This window comes from Euphorbia lathyris, chromosome 8 (assembly GCF_963576675.1).
Source record: "Euphorbia lathyris chromosome 8, ddEupLath1.1, whole genome shotgun sequence".
Taxonomy (NCBI): Eukaryota; Viridiplantae; Streptophyta; class Magnoliopsida; order Malpighiales; family Euphorbiaceae; genus Euphorbia; species Euphorbia lathyris.
The window spans coordinates 23,820,153-23,832,746 of record NC_088917.1 but is presented as its reverse complement, the minus strand read 5'-3'; the positions used below and the strand labels follow the sequence as shown (position 1 = coordinate 23,832,746).

The 12,594-nt window shown below is 32.9% G+C and overlaps 1 protein-coding gene across 2 annotated transcripts; it reads right to left on the bottom strand.

The window, feature by feature from the left end:
* Positions 1-995: 995 nt before the first annotated feature.
* LOC136202103 (putative ABC transporter B family member 8) lies at positions 996-11,998 on the bottom strand. 2 transcript variants are annotated; one of them, XM_065992574.1, is made up of 9 exons: positions 11,675-11,998; positions 11,445-11,499; positions 10,345-10,523; positions 9,806-10,263; positions 5,599-6,139; positions 4,438-4,617; positions 3,053-4,354; positions 1,747-2,162; positions 996-1,617 (listed from the first exon to the last, which is right to left on the bottom strand). In XM_065992574.1, exons 1-9 carry the CDS (start codon positions 11,918-11,920, stop codon positions 1,266-1,268), a joined length of 3,729 nt encoding a protein of 1,242 aa, XP_065848646.1. In that variant the 5' UTR covers positions 11,921-11,998; the 3' UTR covers positions 996-1,265. The 2 variants fall into 2 exon arrangements, with proteins under 2 accessions (XP_065848646.1, XP_065848647.1); XM_065992575.1 differs by lacking the exon at positions 1,747-2,162 and having other exon boundaries at positions 1,333-1,617.
* Between the last annotated feature and the right edge of the window lie 596 nt (positions 11,999-12,594).

Genomic DNA, 12,594 nt, shown 5'->3' with positions numbered 1-12,594 from the left:
TTGTTATTGAGGATTGCTTGGAACTTGAACAATTCCGTTTCTTCTAATCTTCTCTGATTGTTTATCCTTGTATTTTCTTTACATTTTTCTATTAATAATATTGGATCTAGTTTCTTTGCGGATTTGGAGACTCCGAATTTACTTTGGGTTCTCTCGGTCCACTTAATTTTCTAGCTTCCTGCTTTTCATTTAAAAAAAATATGCTATTAATTAATTATACTAGTAATTAACAATATTTCAATACATTTTAAAAACAGTAAAATGCTTTAATATTCAACAAATACTTTGGGTGCAAGCTATATATTATTTTTGGGAATTCCGCGTAATTTACCTTTTATAAAGTATAATCAATTATTTTATATAATTTATTTAAATTTATATAATTATTTTATCTTATTTTAATATACTTTATTGTTTTATTTATTAAAATAATTACTTAATTTAAATACCCGAAGCAGAACAAGTTTCTAGTGTAATTTAAAATCCAAATGAAACAAATAATGCTGATTTAGATTCAACATGTGTTTGGTTGCTCATTTTCATATTCATATTTATTTTTTCACTTAAAAAAAATTAGGTGTTTAGTTAGTGATCTCATGTTTACCTTTTATTTAGTCTTTTATAACAGGATGAAATCTCTGTATTTTGAAAAAACAGTTTTTTCAAACAGCAAACAGTAATTCGTATCAGCAAATAACAAACCAGCAAATAACAAACAATATATAAACCATCAAATTACCCAACTATGTATTTCAAAGTTATATATAAAGTTATAGCACTGCAATGGGCTTTTAACACACAAAGGCTTTTACAAAAAAGCCCAAATCCATTACTTTTGTAATTTCTTTATCTTCACTAGCAATCTGCAATAAATATGTGTCATTTTGTTTCTTCTTCTAGCTGTTCATCTTTTTCACTTAAAAATGTTTAATTAAGATAGAACAACAACTGCTAAGTTTGAAATATAGACGAATAAACCAAACATGTACATTCCATTCGAAAAATGATAGCGTACGAATACTATATCATCCTTATATATTGAACTAATAATTTAATGTCACATTATGCATTGGATCAATAATTTAATGACACGTTATATTTCAACCAATAAAAACTTAAAATATATTTTTTTATTGGTTAAATTGCAACGTAACATTAACTTATGGGTCCAACTCGTCATACCAATGATATGATACTATCGGCATATAAATTTGATCCCTATTTCTCTTTACATTTGCGCAGCAATAGAGGAGGATAATCTGTAACTAAGTTTGAAGTGTTGCTAACCGAAAGAATTCACCTCGCTGACTCTTTAGTTGAGCATAAGTTCCTCGTTCTACCACTTTTCCGTCAGCAACAAGGGCGATGGAATCGAGATTCTTTATGGTATTAAGACGATGAGCAACCACAATTGTACTTCTCCCCACCATAATTCGATCTAATGCTTCTTGCACAACTTGCTCTGATTGAACATCAAGTGCACTTGTTGCCTCGTCTAGTAGTAGTATTGTTGGATTTCGAATTATAGCTCTTGCTATTGCTATTCTTTGCTTTTGTCCTCCCGATAGTTGCACTCCTCTTTCCCCACAATTTGTCTCGTACCCTTCTTTCAATGATCTACATCAAATGAACCACAACCCTTAATTCCATAATACTATAGCAGCTTTACTTATATAATGGGATAGAGGAAGTGCTATTTTTTTTTGATAAGTATTGAATTGCTTAATTATTGAAATGCATAATTACGAGATAAATTCGTGAGCATTGGCAGCCCGAGCAGCTTCAACCACCTCATTCTCCGTCGCATCAACCTTTCCGAACATGATATTGTCGCGAATACTGCTAGAATACAACACGGGCTCTTGGTTTACTAGCGCGGTTTGGTTCCTATACCATTGAACATCTAATTCCCTAATGTCAACCCCATCTACTCTGATTGAACCTCTTTCAACATCATAAAATCTCTGGATTAATCCAATTATTGTTGATTTTCCACTCCCACTTTTCCCTACCACTCCAATGCTTGTTCCTGCCCTCACTTCCAACCTGAATTGCCGTAGAATCAATGTATTTGGCCTGCTTGGGTATGCAAAATCTACTTCCTTCAACTCTATTCTTCCTGTTATTTTCTCCATCCTCCTTCCACTAGCTCCATCTCCACCCTGATAATTGCCACAAATTATATCTAATTGCTTGTAAAGTAAAAATGGTAACTTTGTAAAAAGTGCAACGCTTTTGCTGCAACGTATAAGATAGACTTCTCCATCTCATTAAAATTGTAGGAGTTTATCCCATCTTCTTATGCACCCCGCTTTGGTATAACATTTGAGAGATAAGACTCGGTATGCTATCTCACCCCATTTATCCCACATAACAAACACCCTCTATGAGTACATTTGTAGTATTTCAAAAACACTATGACAAATTTAGACATGATCCAAGAAAAAAGAGTGGACACGGGTGGTTTCCAACGACGGAGGATGCACAAGCAATACCACCCATACGACCGAGGATGCACAAGCAATATACGTGCTTCATGCATTCGCCTTTGGACTCACGTAAGCTTCACGTTTATGAATTCTATTACCTGGGTCAAATGCTGATCCATGTACAGTTATCTGGGTTTAAAATTGCTCAATTTTGAAATGTTTAGAAAAATAAATTCTATTTTTTACATTAGGGGGTATTTTTGTACTTTTTCAAAAAGTTAAAGGGCAAATTTAGATATTACCCCCACAAAAAAATCACTAGCCTTTGATTATTCTTGTTACAATGGATTGATCCATTGATCTTTCATTTCAACCTATTATTAGTTCTGATGTGTTAAAATGAAAGAGGAAAGGTTTAGTCTATTAAAAAGGGTGGTATGGTGCACTACGCGTCCCTGCTAAGCGATGGTCCGAGGAGGATCCCACCACAAGGATGTATTGGGGGAAGCTTTCCCCTGCCATTTTTTTTGGCAAGATTCCGCTCCTAAGACTCAAACCCTAAAATCATAATAATAAGACCTCAAGTTGAATCCAAAAATAATGAGCAGAGCAATTAAACTTACATGGTTGGAGCTTGGAATGAGAGATTTTCTATCAAGAATCTGGAAAACAGAAGCCACAGCAGCAGAACCTTTTGCTAAATCAGAAGTCATACTTCCTGCCTCAGCTATAACCTTCCCAGTGCTTACCAAAATGAAGAAAGTCTTAAACACATCACCAGCAGATATCTCTTTCCTTTCCACTAAAACACCCCCAAACCAAAAATCCAAAGCCCATGACATAAAAGTTAAGCACTGTGCAGACCCCATCCCCAATCCTGCTAGCCATGACTTTTTCCTAGCCATCTTCCTTGGTTCCTCTTGTGCTTCATCAAACCATTTTAACACTTTATGCACACTCCCAAATGAAGTTACAATCCTATGATTATACACTGCTTCTGCTGCTATTTGAGTGCTCTGATTCTGTGACTTCACAAAATTACTTGTAATGCTAGACAGCAACACTTTTCTAGTGTAGAAGCAGAAGATTGTAAGGGGTTGAACACTAATCATAACAAGTGCTAGCTTCCACGCGACCGCGAGTCCCATGATCATTGCTACTGTGACAGCAGCAGTTGTTTGAACTAGCAGTGAAACCCTATCTGCTACTAGTGATTTAACCATTGAGGCCTCATTGCTTAGCCTTGAACTTAATGCCCCACTTGAATTTTGCTCCTCGTCGAACCAAGCTGCCTCGAAAGTTAAGATCTTTTCGAGCATTTTTAGTCGAATTCGCCTTGTTAGCTTCTCGCCCATGTAAGCAAAATTGTAATGCTGTATGAGATTCAGGGTCATTGAAATCAAGGAAAGTGAGCAGAATATTACTGCGTAAGTGCGGATTCTAGCTTTCATTTCGTCGTGGCTTGGTGCGAAAAATGCTGCAATCATGCCACCAATTGTTAAGGCATAGACAGGCTGCACAGCACCAAATAGTGCAGCTGAGAGGCTGCCGAGTAGGCCTTGTTTCCATTCAGGAGCATTCAAAGAGAGGAGTCTAGCAAAGGAAGGCTTAGGGTGAGATGTTCTAGGTTTTTCGGGCTCGAAAACAGGTATAGGTGAGCTAGGGAACATAGCTGGACTTGATGTTCCCATGCTCATCATGCCGCGGCTAGCACTTGTTCTTCCAACAGACGAAATTCGTGCTTGATCAGGACTTTTTTCGTGATCATCGCAGCTGAATTGCCGCTGTAGCTTTGCAAGATTTGCATAGTGGCCATTTTTTGTGTTGATGAGATCATTATGTGAACCTATTTCGATAATGTTTCCGTTGTTAAGCACCGCGATAAGGTCTGCATTACGAATTGTAGAGAGCTTATGCGCAACCACCTGCGAAATAGGTTCATTTATGTATACAATTTTGAAGGAAGTGTAAGTGATAATGTTAAAAGAATCTATTGATTAGTACTTACCAATGTGGTTCTCCCCATTGAGGCTTGATCAAGAGCATTTTGGACAAGTGTTTCGGATTCGGAGTCAAGAGCACTTGTTGCTTCGTCAAGTAGAAGAATCACAGGGTTCTTGATGATGGCTCTAGCAATGGCGATTCGCTGCTTTTGTCCGCCGGATAAAAGAGCTCCTCTCTCTCCCACCTTTTCAATTAGATTCAAATTGAAGGCAAAATTTAGCAACTAAGTATACCAAGCAAGTTTAAGCGACATTGACACATTTATGGTCAACTCTAACTATTTCAAAATTTATGGTGGATTTTAAACTATTTTCAGTTTTGTGGTATTTTTTATTATAATGGTTACGCAAGATTTTGCATAAACATCCAAAACAATCAACCATTGTAATTCTCTTTTATGTAATGAGAATTTCGTCACTAGTCCGCCTGCATGACAAATGAACTCATAGCAAGAATATTAATTCACTTGTGTCGAATGAGAATCTTGCCACGAGTGTGTCAGTCAGATAGGTGGATTGTGCGACTGACACACAAAGGATAGTCGAACTGCTTTTGAATATTTGCACAAAATGTTTAGCACACTATTATAATTGGCGGAATGAACTAAAAACACAACAAAATCGGAAATAATGTCAAATCCACCATAAATAGAGAAATGTTTCCAAAATAACAAAAAAAAAAAAAAATACATAAATAGGAGCACAGAAAAATGGTAAATCCTTAAACTATTTCTCTATTCATTTTGGTTTGAAACTATTTTCAATTTTGTGGTGTTTTTACTTCATTCGGCCAGTCAATGATAATGCGTGTAACATTTTTTTATAGGCATTCAAAACAGTCTGTCTGTCTGATGGGCACACAGCTTTATCAGACAGGCAGACTGGTGGTGGCGAGAATTTTTAATTTCCTTGTAAATGGAGAATCTCGCCACCAATCCGCCTATCCGAAGGCGGACAAATGGCGAGAATCTTGCCACCAGTGTGCAAGTCAGATAGGCAGACTCGCAGACAGAGTAGTCCATCTATCTGACAAGGCGAACTATTTGCAATAACAATATTGGCATATGCATTATTACGGGCCGAACGAACTAAAAACACCACAAAACCGGAAATAATTCATGGATTGACCACAAATATGTCAATATCGGGAACTTGAACATACGTACCCTTGTTTCGTAACCTTGGGGAAGCTGTCGAATGAAGTTATGAGCATTAGCAGCCATAGCAGCAGCAGTGACTTCATCCATAGTAGCATCAATCTTGCCAAACAAGATGTTCTCTTTAATAGATGTCCCAAACAAGGCATGTTCTTGACTAACTAGACCCATTTTTCCTCTTATCCATTTCAAATTCAAAGTTCTAATATCAACACCATCAATCTTAATAACTCCAGCATTTGCATCATAGAATCTCTGCAACAAAGCTATAGCAGTGGATTTTCCAGTTCCACTTGCACCTACTAAAGCAACTGTTTTTCCTGCTTCAATTTTGAGGTTGAAGTCTTTGAAGACGACCGAATCTAGACGAGATGGGTATGTGAATTTGATGTTTTGGAATTCTATTTCGCCTTGGATTTTGTGTAATATGAGTCCTGTTGTGTCTTCACTGTCAATTTCTGGAATTCTGTCCATTCTGTTGAATATTCTTGTTGCTGCTACTGAAGCTTCTGTGAAGTACTTCAATTCAGGAATTGCCATTCCAAGTGATCTGAAATTGATCAGCATAAACTATGATCAAATGCCCATTTCTAGATCATGTACTATAATATTAATGTAACATACAAAATTTATGTTACCAAACAAATAAAGTTTAAAGAAGATAATGCTAATAACACTATAATCCGGGAGCTGTAAATGTAGTTTACCCCAACTTCAGTTAATGTGGTCATACAAGTCACTACTATATTAGTGTCCCTGCCTTTTCGGGTAGAGAAAATGACTCGAGCCAATGTTCAAGTACCAGGTACTAAGGTGTTGAAGTAATGACAACTTTCTCTAAGCAACTCGGCAAAATAGCTCCATAACTTAGAAAGAAGGGACTATTTGAAGAGCAAAAAGAAAATTCAAATCGTCAATTAATTTAAGAAAAATGGCTACATGATTCCTCTTAAGATTTGTAATTTAATATTAATGATAAGTGAGCAAACTGATGTAAGAACATATGATAAGTGAGCAAACTAATGTAAGAACATTTTGATGAAGAGGAGTTAACATTCAAGTTTTTAGATAAATATAATGAATGATTGTATGATGACTTCGCGACTTTCGGATTATTGAGTTTTCGGACTCTAATTTGATTGGAAACATGTCAACAATCGCTTTACCATGAGTTTAGGGTCAGCTCTGCCATTAGGTAATAGAATCGGCTGCCTAGGGCCTCATATAATACTTTTTCATCAATTGTATATCATTAATATTTTATGGAATGGTTATACCAAAAAAAATTAAAAGGACATTGAATACAAATTTTAATTAGTGATTTTTACGTCTAAAAGGGACAAAGCAATTTTTAAGATAATAATATTTTTATGTTTACATGAATATTTCTCTTGTTTACAAATTCTAAAGTTATAAGGTATTTTTTTCATCATTTTTTTAATGAAAATGTTATATCATTTAATTAGATGAAAAAAGTACCACTATAGTAAGAAAACGGTAAGCAATAAAACCTCACACAAAAACAAACTAAAACTAATACAAAATCCACGAAGGCAATAAAAAGACTACAAAGAGTAAAAAAACCATAAAAGATACATTTTTTCATCAAATTAAAATTATATAAATATATGTAGTTTTAAAATTTTATTTATGTATAAAGAGCCTATAATTTATATCTCGCCTATGGCCTCAAACGATTATGAGCCGGCCTTGCATGAGTTCCCTCGCTTTTTTGCCAAATTCATTTGTTTAGGGTATCAAAAACACAATTTACTGTTTTTAAGGGTCTTTTTGTAATTTTTCTATTTTCTTTTCTCTTACCTCTAGGATTATGGTTTGATTTATCCATTTAAAGTAGAGGTGGCAATTTCTGACACGAAAACACGATTACAGAGCCAACCCGACTGACACGACACGATTGACACGAAAATCATTTTTCTAGCATTTATAACATATAAAACCATATGGAACATAAATATGAGATAACACGATTTTGACACGAAACACGACAATTGCCAGGTCTAATTTAAAGCATATTTTCAGATGTATTATACAGTTTATCATTAATAAAAATTTCAGTTTCGTTTTCCAAAATTCTTTATCAAATTTTGAAAGTTTCGTAAGCGATTCAAAATAGGTTATTCCTAGTGCTTGATATTTCTAAAAATATGTTTATGCTTTAAAATGAGAATTCCTTTTTGCTGATAGAGAGTTTGACTAACATGAATAAACTACTAATTAATGGTTGATACGCGTTTTAGAACAAAACAAAAATTGATACTCTATTTCTTTTTTCTTTACCAGAAATAGCAAATTGATGAAATTCAAATTTTGGTCATATGACTAGATAAAAAGCACTACACCAAACAACACGAATTAATACTGAATAATAATTAACATGCGAATATTCCATATATAAAAATTAAAAAAAACATGGTCATATTCTAAGTTTTTTTATAGATATATATTAAAAAAAACTTCAACTTTCCAAAAAAGATTACACATGTTGATGATAACTATATAAAAAGGAACTTTCAAAAAGCAGATTAGACTTTTAATTTATAGGGGAATTATAATTAGAATCTTTGAAAAAAAAAGGGAAACTCGCACTAATCTTGACCGAATTATAACTGTCATTTTACTTTGTTAGTTAGAATGGTAAATTACTATGATGTGATTTGCTACAGATTAATTTAGAAAAAGTATATTAATTATTAAGGCTATATATATACTAATAATTCATAGGTTTTCCTAATTAATTATTAATCTGTTATAACCAAAAAAGGATATATAGTCCTGTTTATGAATAGCCCCCAAACCCATAATTGAAAAGGTTTTATTAAAATAAGTTAATTAGTGGATGAATTATAGCTTTTCTTTTTTTAATGCAAAATATGGAAACTTTAGCAAAAATGATAGCATCATTATTTTTGTTTTAATGCAAAATCCTAATTTCATCATTGCATTAAAGATAACAAATCTGCTTTTCAAAGCTTTAACCTTTCTTTTTTTTTAAGAAAAAAGCTTAATCTTTCTTGATCATATATTTTTTGGTGCAATAGACCTTTGTCAATAATCACAATTATATATATAAACCATTTTTTTTTTGCTCCTATATTAGGTAAATTTCTTTTATTTTTGATCCTAAAGTAATAAGATTTAGTTCCTAAATTTTAAATTTTGTTAAGGTATAGTAGATTATTTACTGAGGTAATTAGGTACCAAAATAGCTTCAAAATTATCGGGGATAACTAATTTAGTCTTCACGTGCAAAATAACAGAATTCTAGTTCCAAATGTCTAACAAATAACGTGCCTAACTAACAAAATTGACACATCATATTATCGTTTTGTTAATCCTTCTACAATTACTCTCTAGAATTTCTAACCCGTAACAGTCTAGGTGTATAGAGGTTAACGACACAATCATATAATTTGTCAATTTCTATTAGTGAGACCTTTTATCCTGTTGTTTGACAAGTTCTGAGATTGAAATTGTACTAATTTATATCGTGGAGGCTAAATTTACTGTTTTCCAAAAACTTTAATACTATTTTCCTACTTTATCCAAATTTTTATTTGAAAGAAGTCATTTTAAACTAGAAATTCATGTCACATGGTGTAATAATTTTGTTTGTTAATAAAATTTAAAACTAGAGTTTTAAACCGGGCAGAAATTTTAGCTCGTCCCCGTCTACATATATGAATTGAGAAAAAGATTTCTACAACCTTATTTCTTAGGGATTTTATTTTTCTATTAAATATTAATTAAAAATTTAGTTATATAAAATAATTAAAATATCAAATTAATAAATATACTTATAATAACTTAAAATTTTAATGAAATACAAATCATATGTATAATTTTTTAATCCATATTTTAATTAGATTTATTAAATATAAAATATTTATATTTTTTTTAAACTAATTTTAGAGATCCTCATGGAGTAAGTGTTCAAATTCCTCCGAAGGAATTCTCCATCTCCGTCCCCGCTTTCATCCCAACACGGGATTTATAAAAAAAAAAAAAAGGTTTTCAATTCTTATCTCACAAGGGAAATTTTTGGAATTTCTTATCCCCGTTGGAATGGATTCCAGACCGGGACCAAAAATCTCTACCTCGTTGACAATCCTATTCAAAATTTAATCTAATAGTAGAAGTGAAGCAAAAATGCAAAATAAGAAGGAAGAAAATAAAAGAGAAAAAGGGAACATACAATCCACCCAAGATGAAGGAAATGCCAGCAGCATAGATCCTGCCACCACTTTCACCTTTATACATCACCAAACGACTTCCATACCATGCTAAAAACGCCCAAATTGCAAAAGCAAGCCCTGTGCTTCCTACTGCTATCCCTTTCCCTATTCCTTGCCTTATTCCAAGCTTTGATGTTCTCTCCAATATCCCACTATATCTCTCCACTATCCTCTTTTCTGCTGTAAACGAATACACTGTCTTAATTGAACTCAATGCCTGCTCAATTATTGCATTAGCTTTTCCATATTCCTTTTCTCCTTTCTTTGCCAAGTAAACAAGGTATTTCCCGTAAATCATTCCTGGAATTATTAGAATCAGAAGTGTTGGGAATGCTACTATTGATAATCTCCATGAAAAGTATGTTGAGAATCCAATTCCTGACATGAATACTGTTGCGTGCATCACGAATATTGGTACCTGATGAAATTCATGTTCATCTTCATAGATTAGTTCAAAATTAGTGCTAATTAAGAATGTTTTGGTTAATGAATTGATTACCTTTTCACTGAGTAGTTCCTGGATTAGAGATGTGTCTTTTGATATGCTGTTGATAATCTCTGAAGTAGTTGCTTCTTGTGACTCGAAAAACCCGACTTCTTGTCCAAGAACTGACTCTAAATACTTGTATCTGATCTTTAAAACCTGTCTTTCACTGGTTTTGCTCCAACAGTATCCTTCTGCATTTTTTCTTGATTTTAGTGCTTGTAATTCCTCTCAGCAAAAAAAGAAAAAAAAATCTTTTTGACTGAACTTAGAGGGTTCTAGACCTAGCAACCTCATTAATTGTTGGAATTAGAAAACACACTGTGAGATGAGTCTGTATACACAGTTGCAAGCCCAAGAGGCATTTGCCTGAAAAGTGTGTTAGAGGTTAATGTAAGATTTATAATTAGACTTTAACTATAAGCTTCAATCGGTTCCATGATAGGATTTAATTAATTTATTAGTCATGTTTGAGTTTGATTAGATATTAACTTGTCCCTCTCCTAGTTTAGATTTGATTAGATATTAACTCTCTCTCTCCAAGTTTAGATTTTTTTATATACGTTATAAATTAAACTAGGAACGGAGCTAGAAACAAAATCTATAGGGTGCTAAAGGAGATTAGAGGGTAAAACAATTATGGTTTGGAGGTGTTGAAATAGCCGACGGAATATATTTCATCTAAAACGCTATGTCTCATGGATAGGTTGAGGGATCCAATAGAAATTCAAAGGTATAAACACATTGAAATCTTTCTTTTTTACTATATTCATTCCATCATGATCTAACTGGGTTGTCTGATTGTTTCCTTCTAAATCAAATAATTCATGGCCCTTATAAAATACTGCAATCACGTTAGATTATACTTTCAAAATAAATTAATAATCGAACTTATGGCCTAATTTAGATGACTATTAGAGAGCTTTTGATAAACAGTATTCTGTTCATATATTTTGGAGAGTAAAAATTTATATGGAAAAAATTAGGGCATTCTAGGGTTTCACGAAATGACAACATTTATAGGGTTGTTTTATTTGATGTTTATAGTTATGTAGTCTTGCCCTAAGAAACCAAAGCAAAAGAAAGCTAATTTATGTAAAAGTTATTGAAATTACCCATAAAAGCCACCACCATGACTGCTAATCCCAAGTACACAAACTCTAAACTGCACTGTTAAGAAAAAAAGGAAAGAAATCAATGATAGATAATGAGAGAAAAGAGAAGAACTTCTACTGTACTCTCCGGAATTAATACACCCCAATAATCAAAACAGAGATGCATATCAATTGATTGGTCAGATGTATTACTCCGCCCGAAAAGTAAAAGAAAAAGTTAGACTGCTGACCTTTTGAACTTGAAGCATGAAATTTTCAGATTGATTTTGTTGGGTTTGACCAAATCCCAAACTATTCATCAAACGGCTAGCAAAGACAAGTAGAAAATTAGTTGACATGCCATCTCCAATGGCTCCAAAAGTACCCAACAACATAAGCAATATATCAACCCAATCTGCATATCTGAAAATGATAGCTATGGACTTCCCTTCTGATTCCCTTCTCATTTCATCATTCTTCTTTGATGATGAACTCATTTCTTAATTACAGATTAATTAGCACACTTAATTACTAAATTAACACAAATGGAGAAGGATTTAGGATCTCAAACACATTGATTTTATTGCATATATATAGAGATAGAGAGGTCATGGAGAGAAAGAAAGAAAGTGAAGTGATGATATGATATGATATTCCATCTTGTTTTTTTTTAGGAGTAATTTAGAGTATTTGTGGGTTGGTTTGGTTAAAGATTTATTCTTTTTGATTAATTAGTGTTATAGTGGTTGGGATACTTTCTAAGCATTAGCTAGCAGACTGTTTTCAACAAATTATGACTATGACCTTATTTTTATTTTAGTTTATTCTATGTTTTTGCTTCTCCCCTAATTATTTCATTAGTATACTATACTATACTTATAACATTCTTTTCCATGTCTTAATTAATTGACTTCCTTTTTGAAAAAGGAAAAATCATGACGTTTATTATTATTATTTTTTTTTTTTTTGAAAAAGGAAAATTACAAAATGACTTTTAAAAAGATATTTAGGTGAGGAAGAAATTATATTATCATTCCGGTCTATTAGACTTTATCAATAAAATTTATCAATAAAATATGATAATTTTCAAAAAAAAAAAATTCAAACCAAAGTTACCACTATATATTGATGTTTTTTTTTTTTTTTTTGTTAATGAAGCCCTATATGATGT

Bases quoted from the DNA above. Each gene is read 5' to 3' on its own strand.
- LOC136202103 (XM_065992574.1), bottom strand. From the start codon at position 11,920: ATGAGTTCATCATCAAAGAAGAATGATGAAATGAGAAGGGAATCAGAA. The intron at 4,618-5,598 runs GTACGTATGTTC...CTAATTGAAAAG, and splicing joins CCCAAGGTTACGAAACAAGG to GTGGGAGAGAGAGGAGCTCT. The intron at 4,355-4,437 runs GTAAGTACTAAT...CCTATTTCGCAG, and splicing joins CAATGGGGAGAACCACATTG to GTGGTTGCGCATAAGCTCTC.